The following is a 15,155-nucleotide window of genomic DNA, read 5'->3' as shown; positions in this document are numbered from 1 at the left end:
AAAGGAAAAGACTTCACTTCATCTTGTACAAATTCAAGGGCTTTTCATTCTGAGCTATTTAGGAAAATCCTAATGGAACAAAAAAATATGTGATTTCTTTTATAAAAAAATAGCAAACAAAACAAAACACATACACAAAAGGTCCCCCCCCCCCAATATTTTTACTCAAAGCATAAAACTGAAAGTTTATGGCCAAGTGTGTAGAACATAATGATGTGATAAAAAACATAATAGGTACAATATATCTGTTGATATTGAGCATTTTTCCTAGTCTAGTCCATAAATCTACTGCCGCATAACCAAATTTTTTATATTTTGATAAAAAACAGAAAATTAACAAAGATAAATATCTTGCATCTATCCTGTACTATACCACAATCCTGAAATTCTGATTTTAGGAAAACTTTTAAAATACTTACCAGGTATAATAGAGACCATGTATACTACTGAGCGCTAAGGGGAACGTATTTAAAGAAAAACATTTGAGGTTTTCTGTCCATAAGCATTCTTTATTAAGAGGGGAAAAGGGAAGAAATATATAGAAATATTCACATGTCATTGAAATTGATTTATAAATCCCTATCATTGTCTGCACTAATATGATTAAATTAATTCTGATATTTCACCTCAGAAAAATCAACTACTTGAAGTACCCAATCTCTTAATCACATAAATTAGCATATTGTTGCATATTGCCTATACTTTTAAATATGATGACAATCTACTTTGTAAGGTTAACTATTCCTTATGCTCAGGCTCAGGGCACACTATCCCTAGATCCATTCCACACAGATGCACAAAAGGGAATCAGATGGAAAGAAGAGCAATTAGTTGTGATAAAAAAATTTTCAATTAAACACACAAAACTGCGAGTTATAAATACTGATTCTCGATGTTAGCTCTTTAAAAAATAGATTGTACTTATATAAGATGTGTTCAAATAAAATGAAGACACAAATGTCAAATTATATCAATGATGCTCTAAAAACATCACTTTCTAAATATTTTTTAAGGATCAAAATGCCACTTCTATTTGGATTTCTAATCAGGACTTTTTCTTTATTTTTAGTTATTGTGACTCAGTGAATTGCTAGGCTATGAGACCATGGTAAATTTGGTGAAGTTCTAAAACTTCAATTTGTCTGAAAGGTATTACACTGGTATATTGTCATGTACTCTAAAGTCTTACAGATTCACAACCAGTGAATACTGTTATGCTTTAAAAGTCAATACAGTTAACTTTCTGTGTATATTAGTAAAAGCAATAACTATGCCCTTGTTTATATACGGGTGCTTGTGTACCATCCTTCTCAGGCACGTGGTGCTTAAACTTTAATGTTCACACCTCTTGGAAGGCTTATTAAAATATAGCTTGCTGGGCCTCAGCCCCACCCCTCCTTACTCAGCAGGTCTGAAGGGTCTGAAAGGAGCCTGAGACTTTGCTTGTCTTACATATTCCCAGGTGATACAGATATTGCTGGCTCTGGGACCCCATTTTGAGAACTATTAAGCTAAGACTAGTGTTTTTCAACTGGGGGTGATTTTTAACTGGCTCCCTCAGCAATATCAGGAGATATTTTTGGTTGCCATATCTGCGATGTGTGATGCCCTTGACATCTAAATGGCAGAGGCCAATAATGCTGCTAAACACTAAACATCCTACATGACAGGAAACACCATCCCCCTCTCCCCCCCCCCCCCCCCCGCAATAAAGAATTATGCAGACTCCAATGGGGATAGTGCCAAGGTTGAGAAATTCTGGTTTAGGCTAAGTTATATTGCATTGACAAACTTACAAATTTCAGTGTCTTACAAAAAAACAAAACAAAGATACGCATTCATGTCCATTCTATGCAGCCTGCCTATTTGATCCAGGTACCCTCAGAGACATGCTGATGAGAGAAGGAAGAAATGAGCAATTCAAGCAATGGCTTTTAAAGCTTCTGCTTGGGAATGGCCCATGTCACACTTCCACTCACACATTCATTGACCAAATCAAATCACATGGTCCACTCTGACTCAATGGGGCAGAAAATATAATCTTCCTGCAGGGCCAATCCAGACAGGGATTGGCTAAGTCTAATGGAGCAAGTAAGGAGGGGCTGGTTATTTTTAAAGAAATAACCCAAATGGAGAAAACATCAAAATAGCATTTTATTGTTTTTTTCTTAAAGATATTGTTGTCAATTTGTAATCACAGTAGTTTTTCACCCTGAAAATACATCAGTTCATAAATATACCCTGAACAATAGCAAAGAACCCACAAACTGCTCTAGAGGCAGCTATTTCTGCTTACTTTGGGTGTATATTTATGCATGAGTGTTGTATTTATACTTCTTTGAATTCACATGCACAAATGGATGTAGGTGAAAGAAGAAGCCTAAATGCATAGGAGACAAATAAGACCAATCAATACGAAAAAACGAATCACTCTAATTTTGTCAAGACCTAAAACAAAGTAAAGTTTCTAATAGACCTAAAGTTTCTATTCTGTTCTGAATTGGAAATCTTTTCAGCTCTTTAGTAAACATAATTATAAAGTGATTATTTAAGTAAAAGATCTAAACTGACTTAAATTACCCCAACTCAATCTTCTTAATCTTTCTAAGCATTCAAGTAAAAGGCAACTTAAGTGACTATATACAAGGGTCTTAAATAGCAGATATTTCTCATTATTCAATAAGAAGTCTGGTAGGTCAGAAATAATACATGCAACCATTAGCTTATCTCTCTATTTAAATGAAATTCTCACTTTAAAAATGATTTCCTGAATTCATCTACTTATTTTATTACTTTTTTTTTTTTTTTTTTACAAATGACAAGCCAGCTTTGGGGATACTGAGCCAGTCTGGCATCTAGTAATGTTTTTCAGTTGAATATAAATTCTAAATAAAGGTTAAAAGTGCATTAAACAAATGTCATACATGTTGGCAGATGATCTTATGCAAAAAAGGGCAAGTGTGAACCTATGTAGAAAAAAAAATCTAAAAACTTTCTTGAATGATTCTAGTGGAATGAAAAATAAAGCTCACTTTACATTTGGCAGGATCTCCTGGCACTGGATGAAAGGGATGGTCTCTGGGGCCAGATTCCTTTTGTCAATGAATGTGAGAATAAAGCCCAAGCCAAAGCTGTAAAATCTGAACTGTCAATTCAGCCAGATTTGTAATATCAAGGGGATGGCATGAATCTTAAAAGGATAGGCTGGAAGCAAGAATCTCACTCACTACTTGCCACACATAACGTAATGCATTTCACTGTATGTTATCATTAGTGGAGGACTGCACAAAGGGAACTTCTCTGAACACTAGTGGGAGTGGGGTTCTTGCAATACCTTGAGAAAAAGAATGTTCTACGACTTGCATGGGAGAATGAATGGCTTTTATTTGCGTGAAATTACATTCCTCAGTTTTTAAAATCCCATTTTCCTTAAGCCTGTCCTGGAAAATGTGCAGCTGGGGCTTCAGTAGAGCTACAAGCAAAGGCAGTGTCCGGAGTTCCCATTCCATGGTGGAGCTGGGTGCCCTGTAGCATCAGGCTAGTTAGTCCATTGGTTCATTGTGTGTGGGGTCCACGTGGCCATGAGCCATGTGGGCAAGTGCAGAGCGTGAGAGCCCCGCAAGCAGTGAGAGACTTAAATATCAAATTTTCCCATGCTTGAAGTGGACAGGCCTACTTTGGTCAATGCCCTGCTCCCAGGTATGGCTGACAGACAAGCACCTTCCCACGTCACCTGGACCATAATGGGCATGCATCTAAATTGCAGCTTTCTTTTGCTTCTTTCCAGTTATTAATTAATAACCAGGTCATTACAATGGTATCAGAACCATCAGGTTCAGATCAGGTTAATATTACTAGTTTTCCTAAGAACATGACAAATAGTAAGACATAGAATGATATACCTAAGGACTTCGGAGGGATGTAAGACTTGGGAAAGTTTTGAGTTTTTTCCAGTATGCCATTTTATTGTGTGTCCCTCATTTCTGACGTTTAACTCCACACCATAATTTAACTACAATTTGAACTTCCACTATGTTTTCATGGCTTCACCTGGGTTACTGCTCAGTTGAAAAAATGAACAGCAAAGCTTCCCGGATAACTTAGTGAATCCTTCTAACAAATCTGCCTCAAGTTTGTTCCTTAATAGTATCACACATCATTCCATGTTATGTCTCTCAGGTTATGCAATAGGAATACTATTTACATTTGTTTAAATATAAAAAGGTTTTCCCATAACAGAAAATTGAAGGGAAGGTGGGAGGAATAGTTTCAGATGCCTCGTTCAGGAGCTCAGTCAGACATTTTCTACAAAGACCTTGAACTCACGGTTTCACTCTCTTATGTCTCCTCTATGTCTGCTTCACTTGAATGAGTAGGTAACCAAGCTTTATTTTTATTATTTTTAGGTCTAGTGAAAAACATCGAGTGTCTCTTTTCTAATAGTCTCAGGAAAAGTCTGAGATTGATTGGTTTTGAGTGATCTGAGTTGGGTCACATGTCCATTTCTAAAAGAGTGACGGTGGTGAAGGGAATCGTTTGTTCTGATTGGATCTGCTTGGGTCAATTTCATTTGGCCCACGTGAACACAGAATGATGAGGCCATGGTCTCCCCCCCTCCAAAAAAAAAAAAAAAATCAAGGCGCTGCTATAAACAGATGGGGCAATGGATGCTAATCAGGCAAAACCACACCAGGCTCAAGTTATGCCACTGTGAAGCCCATGGTGCTTAAGACATGGGGCTCCTAACTGTTTGAGTCCCTTTCCTAAACACTATATGTCATTTTGTATTTTCTATTTTTGTATTATTTTCAGACTCCCCCCAAATGTATGGGCTTGAAAAATTTATAAAAGCTGGATCTTATCCTGTGAAGGCTAACTCATTCAGAGTTCTGTATCATTCAGGCTATTTCACTTGGGGAGCAGGACAGAATTCCCCCCTGTAAGGCCCCCACACTATTAGCAATAGGAGTTCAACAACAATAGCAGTGAAACTTTGGATTAGAAACCCCATGGGCTACCAAGATCTCAATAAAGTTAGAAAAATGCTGTTTTATCATAAGAAACTAATGAAAATCATAAGGCAAGTAGAATTTCCCCCCCAATTATTTTCACTGAATTTATTTCATCCTGAAATATTATTCCCTGATTTCTCTGTCCACTAGAATTCCAAAATATACATGTGTGACCTTCTTTTAAGCCCTATATAACTCTTTATAGTGAACTTAGTTGTTCCCATATGCCTAGCAATTTGATTATTTGACATTTTAGAGTGTATTTTTCTCTTACTCTTCTATAAGGGAACTCATATCTTAGTCCCGTTTGCTTTCCCAATGCTTTGCGTGCCTGGCATGTATAAGATCCCAGATGATAATTACCAAAAATATGGATGGAAAAATAAAACCTTATCTCACAATAATCCTGTGAGTTTAATAAGCATCGTAGCAGTCGCATCACAAAAACAGGTACCAAGGAACAATTCGACCAGCTAAATAATGGCAGTGCAGAGGGCAGAATCAATTTTTCTACTTTCTAGAACACTTCTCTTCCCGTATCTCATATTGTATCAGAAAGAATATCCTGTGAGCCAGTCTAAAGTAGGGCATGGCAATACATTCAAGTGCTTATGTGGTCTTTGGTTTCTCTAGCAGCCAGAATGAAGAGGCAATAACAGAAATAAGAAAGAGAAGGGAACCTGGAAAAGGGCTGAAGAAAAGTTGTTTTAATTAAGATTGAAGAGATGGTAACATCCTGTGGGCTAAAGAGAATGATTTGGTGGAGATGGAGATATTAAAACGAGGAAGGAGATAAAATAATCCAAGGAAAGGCAGAGAAAGTGGGTACACATGCTGTACCTGGTAGATGTGGTAGCAGGGGGTTGTGAATTCTGTCTGCTTTAATTTTTTTTTTCAGTGACGTCAACATCAACATCACTGGTTAAGAGAAATAATGGGAGACGTGGTATGTAGGTTTGAAAAGAAAGTAAAAAGTGCAAAAAAAGGGTAAATGGACCAGAGAAATACAGAATGACTGTTGGGAAGCACTAAATATTCACTTGAGATCAGTAGTCATGAAGGTAAAGTTAGTCACATCAACATGTGATATGTTTTCTCCAAGTCCATTCACTGCTGGTATGGACTAGGTGGAGAATTGAATGTAACCAAGTCTGATTTCACCAAACGCATACAACGAAGTGAGAAGTTACCAGGTGTACCAGTTAATAATGCGGATTTTTTTCACTAGATGGGGTTACACATATGTTGATATATATGCGATTTGATATGTATGCTATTTTGTTGTATTGACAACAAGCTTCAAAACTTCATATGTCAAATTTGCTGAAGGTGTTAACATCATAGATATTTTTACACTTAAAAATGTCAAATTTTGTGCCAAAAAAAGAGCATTTGCAGAAAGTTATAATTCATTACTTTATTTTGAAGAAAAGTGCTGCTGAATACTTCAGGAAGCTTAGGGTGAACATGCTCCATCTCAAGGTACTTGTGAATGCTGGTTTAAATGCTTTAAAAGTGATGATTTTGATGTGAAAGACAAAGAACGTCCAGGTCAACCGAAAAAGTTTGAAGACCAATTACAAGCATTATTGGGTAAAGATGCGTGTCAAACTCAAAACGACTTGCAGAAAGATTAAACGTCACTCAGCAAACAATTTCCGATTGTTTACAAGCAATGGGAAAAATTTTAAAGGAAGGAAAATGGGTGCCACATCAACTGAACGAAAGACAATTGGAAATCCGGAAAGTCATCAGTAAAATGTTGCTTCATCAGCATGCAAGAAAGTCTTTTTTTGCATCAAATTGTGACTGGTGGTGAAAAGTGGATTTATTTTGAGAATCCCAAATGCACAACATCATGGGTTGTTCCAGGTCAACCATCAACATCTACTGTAAGGCCAAATCGCTTCGGAAAGACGACAATGCTCTGTGTTTGGTGGGATCAGGAAGGTGTGGTGTATTATGAGCTTCTAAAACCAGGTGAAACGATTAATACTGATCACTACCAACAACAAATAATCAATTTGAACCACACTTTGATCGTGAAACAACCAGAATGGGCCGGAAGACATGGCAAAGTAATTTTGCTTCATGATAACGCACCATCACACACTTCAAAACCAGTTAAAGACATGTTAAAAGATCTTGCCTGGGAAGTATTAACCCACCCACTCTATTCACCAGACCTTCCTCCTTCAGATTACCATTTGTTTAGATCGATGGCACATGCACTTTCTGAGCAGCACTTCAAAACATATGAAGAGGTGGAAAATTGGGTCTCTGAATGGTTTGTCAAGAAAAGTTCTATTGGGATGGTATCCACAAATTACCTGAAAAATGGGGGAAATGTGTAGCTAGCGATGGACATTACTTTAAATAAAGCACTTTTGATGTTTCTCTTGAAATTATCGTGTTTTCTTTGATTACAAAATCCGCTATTATTAATCGGTACACATAGTAAAGGACTATGGAAGAGTAAAATTACATTCAGTTACCACAGGAATTCAGCTGATTAGGTCGGGGGGCGGGGCAGAGGGCGGCAGAAATAATACACAGAATTCGGGGAGGGTAGTGGAATCAATGACTTGGAAAACCTAGTACAACCAGTGGTAGAGTAAGGAAACAAAAAGAACACTGATAAGAGAGGAGGCTGTAATCAGCAAAAATGAGGTGCATGGAAGTCAGTTTATAGAGAAGTTGCAGATTCTGAAGATGCCTGGATCTAGGGTATGACCATGAGAATTAGCATCTCGGGAAGGATTAGAAGACAAGATCACTGAAGAGAAGGTCAGAATGTGTCAGTCATCCTCTCAGCATTGGTCACTGCTGTACCCTCATCCAGAGGTCTCAGATCATGGAACTCAATGTATAGCTTACGAACCATCAGTGAGTACCATCTCCCTTCCACAAATTTCAAGTTTGCATTGAAAGAAATTTTCACTACAAATAATAATAGAAATTACACAATCAGATGAGCCTCATTTCAGCACTTATTTTATGTTTTAAAAATATATATTTTTATTGATTTCTGAGAGGAATAGAGAGGGAGAGAATGAAAGAACATCAGTGATGAGAGATTAGCATTGATTGGCGGCCTGCTGCATACCCCACACTGGGGATCAAGCCTTGACCTCCTGGTTCATAAGTTGACACTCAACCACTGAGACACACTGGCTGGTGGTTTTCTTTCTTTTATTGTATTCCTACCTAAATCACAAACTCAAATCCATGATTCTATATAAATTAATTATTGCTACAAAATAATATACACACTTTCTAATATTATTATATTATGTTAAAGTCTAGTTTATATTTTACTTTTAAGTAGTATCCCATTAAAAGATCAAAACATTAAATAAAAATATTAAACTGAAATATGAAAAAAATAATCTAGTGGTAGACAAAATAAGAAATGAGAGAAAAATCAAATAGGGATTATTTATTTAATTAGAAATATATTAATTTCAGAAATAAAACAATGTTCATTTGTGAAATTCACATAAGATTAGTATCCAAACTGTACTAAAAGTATTTTCCCTTACAGATTTGAATTCTAATATTTTATTTATGTATGTATTTTATTTTTTTATTTAATTAATTAATTTATTTATTTTTAGTTTTATTGCTTAAAGTATTACAAAGGGTATTACATATGTTTCCTTTTTTCCCTCGCCCTTGACAATCCCCTGGCCTCCCCTACCCCTCAGTGTCTTATGTCCACTGGTTATGCTTATATGCATGCATATAAGTCCTTCAGTTGATCTCTTACCACCCCCTTCTGCCCCCCTACCCACCCCGGCCTTCCTGCTGCAGTTTGACAGTCTGTTTGAGGCAGCTTTGCCTCTGTATCTATTTTTTGAACTCTAATATTTTATAGGCATATTGATGACATTCATGAAAAAATACATTCATGAAGCATATGTATCTTCATGCCACACTAGGTTTAAAAAATATCTAGTCTCAATGTGGATATGCATCATCATTTTGCCCCTAGGGCTATTGGAGCTATGGGAAAGGCAACACTTCCCCCAAGTATTTGGAAAATCTACAAATTCCAACCCCATAGCTATGCTTTGGCATCACCATTTCTACCTTTCCCCTGCCATGGCCCTCTGTAATAGTCACACGGAACCTCTGATGCCTACATGAGACCACTGGTGTTAATTACAAAAGGAATCTTGGGGTGCTGTGCTGTTGTTGTTGTCAATACCCATTGGTGGGTATTGCAGTGATGGCTAATGCTTGCCAACATGTTGTAGGTCAGCCCAGGTAGGAGGTTTCTCAACCCCAAAATGTGTGATATGGTTACTTTCATGAGCTTCAGGGCAATACTCTGCATCCTTGGAGTACTACAGTAATATTTTAAATTAAGCAATTATTTTAGGTTTTTGCTTTGGAATGTAAAAGGGCTGAGCCAGAGATATTTTGGGATAACAGACATATCTCTACTCCCATGCATCCTTATGCTTAGTAACAGATAAAAATGTTCTTAAACTCTCTTTCCCCTTAGGAGCAGTATATTTTGCTAAGAGCTTACTTAGTTACTCATGTACCAAATTATCTATAAAAATAAAAGTATAATATGCTAATTAGACCAGACATCCTTCTGGATGAAGCCAGGGCTACAAGGGAAGCCTGGGTCCCGGGTGCCAGAGGGAAACCGGTGCCGGCAGCCAGGGGAAGGAAAGCCTACGCCTGCACGAATTTCGTGCATCAGGCCTCTAGTATGTAATAAAATTACACCAAAGGCCTTCCATATATGCTTAGGCTTATGGATTCTAGGAAAAGCATTAGACTAAAGTTGAGAATTCTGTTTTATACACTTAAGTATCTGACAAACTGTGTCTAGGGTATGTATATGCATTTGTTTTCTTACATTATTCATATATTTAAAAATATTTCCGTAATTAGATTTTTTCCATAACACACATTTGCAGTGTTGAGAACTGAAGATAGGGCAGGTTGTATTGGTCATGAAAAACGAACAGTGACACCTGATCCTCAATATTTTTAAAAAGTCTAAATACATCCAAGGGCTGCCTTATTAACAACAGAACATTCTCTAGGTTTTCTCTTATTATATTCAATCTGACCAAGGGCAACAATTACTTAAAATACCAGGCCCTGAAAGCACTACTATTCTCTACAGAAATCTTCACAAAGAGATCACCCTGAACAGAACAACCAAATACCTAACAATCCGTGAAGCATGAGATGTACACAGTCCATTTACACTCAAGAGGAGTAAGATAGCACAAATGTGATTTTAATAAAAGACTTAGGGAGATATTTCAAAAATTCTGAGGCTTGACTCACCCATCAATCAGGTTACTTACCAGATATCTCCTCTAGGCACTGCTTAGCCGTCTTGCTGTATGACAAATCCATCTTAGTAGGACTGGTACAGGAGTCAGCAGATGATAAAGAAGTACCTTCATTTTCTGAATGTGCTCTGAAATTAACCAAGAAGACAGAAACAAATAGCAATTGCTGTTACCAGGGACTCATTCAAGTTCTTTATTATAAGAAGTCGACATATAAAGGTTTCCTATAGAGGTAAGTAAGCCTTTCTTTATGACTGGGGCATTCCAAAGCTGTCTGAATATAGGAGAATTTCCCTGCCCCTCCCTACTGCCTTCTGAAGTCTACTGCATTCTATTCCACTTGGGCTTGTTTCTTGTGGGCCTCGGTGCCTTCCTTAGCCCGCTGTCTATAAAGGAAGGGGGGAAAGTCCTCTGAAGTTTTCTAGGATTTTTATTACTCGCTGAGTAAGTTTAAATGGAGAGTATGTAATGAGATTAGAGACCCCAGGGAAAGCTTACTGGCTGCCCGCCAAGAAGCCTGGAGTCTCGGTGCCTTGGCGCACTGGCTGGGAGCCAGGGCTGGCTTAGAGTCATGCAGGCTCAGTATTCGCCCACTGATCTCACAGAAGCTGAGTCACATTAAGTGGTTCCCCGAGATGGCTGTCTAAGCCCAGTGCCAGCAATTCTTATCAGAACAAGACCCACGGCTGTCACAGGAGCCTGAGTGCTCGTGGCCACGCTGGTTATACACATTCACAGTATCTCCCTCTAGGAAAATCCGTATGGAGCAAAGGAGTATTCAGAATGTATTTTGGGAGTTGAGTTTTTGCTTTGCTCAAAAAAAAAAGAAAGGAAAGAAAAAGAAAAAAACATCCTAAAGAGTATTCCTCAGGAGCTGACTGTGGCTATCTTCCCCTGAATATGAGACCGAGGACTCAATTCCATTGGCTGAGTCCTACATCCCCTGCCTGAGACGCTCCTTTATCAAAAGGATTCATGCTTCTGACAGCTCGGTCATCTCTTAGAAGCCACTGTTTTATTTTATTTTTCATGTGGCAGTGCATAGTTCTGGCTGATTCACCCTTTAATGTGATTTTGGTTTAAATCACAAAATATCATCTGATTTACCCTGTTTTTAACTTCTTTAGTGTATTTTCGATGGTATTCCCTATATGAGTTACCGACATTAGTGATGAAGAACATGGAAGAGGTAGACTTCAAATAATTACAAAAAGGACGTAGAAGTCATCTTTGATTTGTATACACATCTAAATGGGCCCTGATCTCGGCTCTACACAGGTCATAGCCAGCCATTTCACCAGGACTTCTACCTCATTATTTGGAGTCAGGTTTTTTTGTGTGTTTTTTTAATATATTTTATTGATTTTTTACAGAGAAGAAGGGAGAGGGACAGAGAGTTAGAAACATCTATGAGAGAGATCAATCAACTGCCTCCTGCACACCCCCCACTGGGGATGTGCCCACAATCAAGGTACATGCCCTTGACCGGAATCGAACTTGGGATCCTTGAGTCCACAGGCCGAAGCTCTATCCACTGAGTCAAACCGGTTCGGCTGGAGTCAGGTTTTAACTCCGCTATCTAGATGGACACTCATTGCTAACTGGTTAAGATGTAAAATTTATACCCGAAACCGGTTTGGCTCAGTGGATAGAGCGTCAGCCTGAGGACTGAAAGGTCCCAGGTTCGATTCCGGTCAAGGGCATGTACCTGGATTGCGGGCACATCCCCAGTAGGAGATGTGCAGGAGGCAGCTGATCGCTGTTTCTCTCTCATCGATGTTTCTAACTCTCTATCTCTCTCCCTTCCTCTCTGTAAAAAATCAATAAAATATATTTTTAAAAAAAGATGTAAAATTTATACACATGCTCAAAGAGGTTCAGTTAGCTATCTGAACACTCCCAGCAGGTCTTCTGTTTGGGGTGTGCTTCATTCCAGTAAGATAAAAGGTGTGGGAATGACTAATGAAACAATTTATGAAGACTTCAGAATCAATGGTATTCTCTAATCATAAGGCGCACTTTGACATATTGCAGTGGTATCATTCACTGCTCTCACATAAACTGACACTGTAATTCCTTCATATTTGCTAGAAAAGAAAAGTGAGCATCATGATGGTCCTTCAAAATATTCAGCAGAGGCAGGCATGCACACACTGCCTTACTGCACATTTACAAGATGGCCGGCATGTTACGAGTACCTATTGCAACCATAAGATGTAGCATTGTGACAATTCCATTTAATTGAGTTAGAGTTCGAATAAGCCAGACCCTTTGGGCTAGTGTCTGTTACTGAGTTGTAGTGGTTAAAAGTCTAGACTTCACCAATGATTAACACAAAAGCTGTTTCCTGTTTATTTACTGTGTATTTACTATGAGCCAAGTATTATGCCTAGTGTTTTACTTATGGCATGTCACTCAAACTTCACAACCATCCTGCTGTTATGGTTAAATGATTTCCCCCCAAATTTATATGCTGAGACCTAATGTAATGGTATTTGGAGGTACAGCCTTTGGGGTGTGCTTAGGTCATGTGAGTGGAGCCCTCATGAGTGGGATTAGTTCCTGTATAAAACAGGCAATCAGAGGGCTCCCCTGTCCCTTCTGCCAGGTGAGAAGGACGTCATGGTGAGCCAGGAAGCAAGGCCGTCACCAGATACCAAATTTGCCAGCACTTGATCTTGGACTTCCCCAGCCTCCAGAAAGTGAGAAATAAATGTTTGTTGTTTAAGCCAATCAGGATATAGAATTTTTGTTACAGTAGCCAGAATGTATTAAGATACCTGCAATGTATGTGCCATGGATAAATTAAGGCCTCTAGAAGTTTAACGTTTTGCCCTACATAAGAAGCTGGTAGATACATAAGCTATACTTAAACCTATAAAATACTATTCTGTTAACCACTACCCTACAATTGAACTGCTTCCAAATGCCTCTGGACACTGAGTATTTTATTACATGTCAGGTTCCCTTAGCTGAAAGTTAGCTCAGTCACGAAGTTAATAACAGACAATATTTGAATGTGACAATATCCACTAGTCTATACTAAATTTTAATCTTTATAACTTAAGTTTTACTGGTAAGAGAAAGAAACTATTAGTTAATGTGCCATTTAAAGGAACTCAGCAATAAATCCCAGATACTATCAATCTTCAAATTATATATATATGGATTTATATATTGATTTATATTTTTAAAAATCTCCCTGTGGATTTGTCTTGATATGATTATAGTCATAAATGTTGGTACAATAGAACTAGTTTGAGTCAACAATATTAATGAATGGGCTTGTAGCTCCTGCTCCACAAACCTAACAAAATGGAATGAAAAGCAAATATCTTTCTAGAACCAGCAATAGGTGTGCTTTCTTCTCTCCTTCCTGGTGGAAGGCAGATAGATGACAGTCAGGGCCCAGGCCAGATATAATATTTATATACTAGAGACCCGATGCATGAAATTCATGCAAGGGGCACAGCCCTTGCAGCCGCAGTGGCTGCCTCAGCCCTCACAGCCCCGGCTTCGTCCGGAAGGTTGATTGGAAGGTCATTTGGCTGTCTGGTCTAATTAGCATATTACTATTTTATTATTACAGATAGTAATAGATAATGAGATAAATCCTATATAATAAAAACTTAATATGCTAAGTGTCCCGTTGTCTGGTCGGCCATTCAACCACTCAAACTGTAAAATGCTAATGATACATTAAGGCCACTCAAACACTCGCTATGATGTGTACTGACTATCAGGGGGCAGACAGTCTACTGGTAGACCAGTCACTATGACGTGCCCTGACCACCAGGGGGCAGATGCTCCAACCGGTAGGTTAGCTTGCTGCTGAGGTCTGGCTAATGGGGACTGAGTGAGATGGACTGGACAAGCCCTGGAACCCTCCCATGGTCCTTTCCTGGCAGGCCAACCCCCGGTGTCTCTCCCCGGCCCCAATTGTGCACTGGTGGGGTCCCTCGGCCTGGCCTGTGCCTCTTGCAATCCGGGACCCCTCAGGGGAAGTCAGAGAGCCGGTTTCAGTCCATCCCACAGGCCAGGCCAAGGGACCCCACTGGTGCATGAATTCATGCACCGGGCCTCTAGTAATGATATAAAGAAGTGTGTGTGTGTGTGTGTGTGTGTGTGTGTGTGTGTGTGTGTACCAACATATTATTTATCCATTTAGGAAAAGTGAGGAGCAGTGAGGTCTTGTCAGGACTCCTTAGATAAAAGCTGAAGCCATAGTAATGAGGGTGTAAGATCAACTTAGAACACCTGCAGCCAAAAAAAAAAGGGGGGGGGCATTCTCAAAAACAATGGCAAAGAAGTTGGCTTGAAGGGGCTTCCAGTGGCCAAATCAAAGAAAATTTAAGCATCAAAACAAATAGTAATATCAGTAGACTATGTTCCATTGAATACAGGGGGCAAAAGGAGGTTTACAGTTGTGAGTGCATGAAACACAGATTTTATTCTTGTGCTATTATTGATTAACTAGAGGCCCGGTGCACAAAAATTTGTGCACTCGGGGTTGGGAGAGGAGGTCCCTCAGCCTGGCCTGTGCCCTCTCACAGTCTGGGACCCATCAGGAGATAAGGACCTGCTGGTTTAGGCCTGCTCCCGGGTGGCAGAGGGCAGGCCTAAACCTAGGTATAACCCCTGGTCGGGCTCAGAGCAGGGCCCATTGGGGGGTTGGGGCACCACCCCCTGGCACACTCAAGGCAGGGTCCATAGGGAGGTTGCAGCGCCACTCCTGTCATGCACAGAGCAGGGCCGATCAGAGGGTTGGAGATCGCACCCTGTCACACTGATCCCTGTGCTGGGAAGCCTCCCTGCTCCG

General features: G+C 39.2%; 1 protein-coding gene across 5 annotated transcripts in view; it reads right to left on the bottom strand.

Annotated features, from left to right (window-relative positions):
- Nucleotides 1–15,155, bottom strand: part of NAV3 (neuron navigator 3) — an 860,737-nt gene that overhangs the window by 171,421 nt on the left and 674,161 nt on the right. For all 5 annotated transcript variants that reach the window (XM_059683697.1, XM_059683694.1, XM_059683698.1 and 2 more), the window contains one exon: nucleotides 10,349–10,464. In XM_059683697.1, the coding sequence (XP_059539680.1) occupies nucleotides 10,349–10,464 (116 nt within the window). The remainder of the gene's footprint in view (nucleotides 1–10,348; nucleotides 10,465–15,155) is intronic.

Source organism: Myotis daubentonii, chromosome 2, assembly GCF_963259705.1.
Source record: "Myotis daubentonii chromosome 2, mMyoDau2.1, whole genome shotgun sequence".
NCBI lineage: Eukaryota > Metazoa > Chordata > Mammalia > Chiroptera > Vespertilionidae > Myotis > Myotis daubentonii.
The sequence above is the reverse complement of the archived record's forward strand: the minus strand, read 5'-3'. Positions and strand labels throughout refer to the sequence as shown.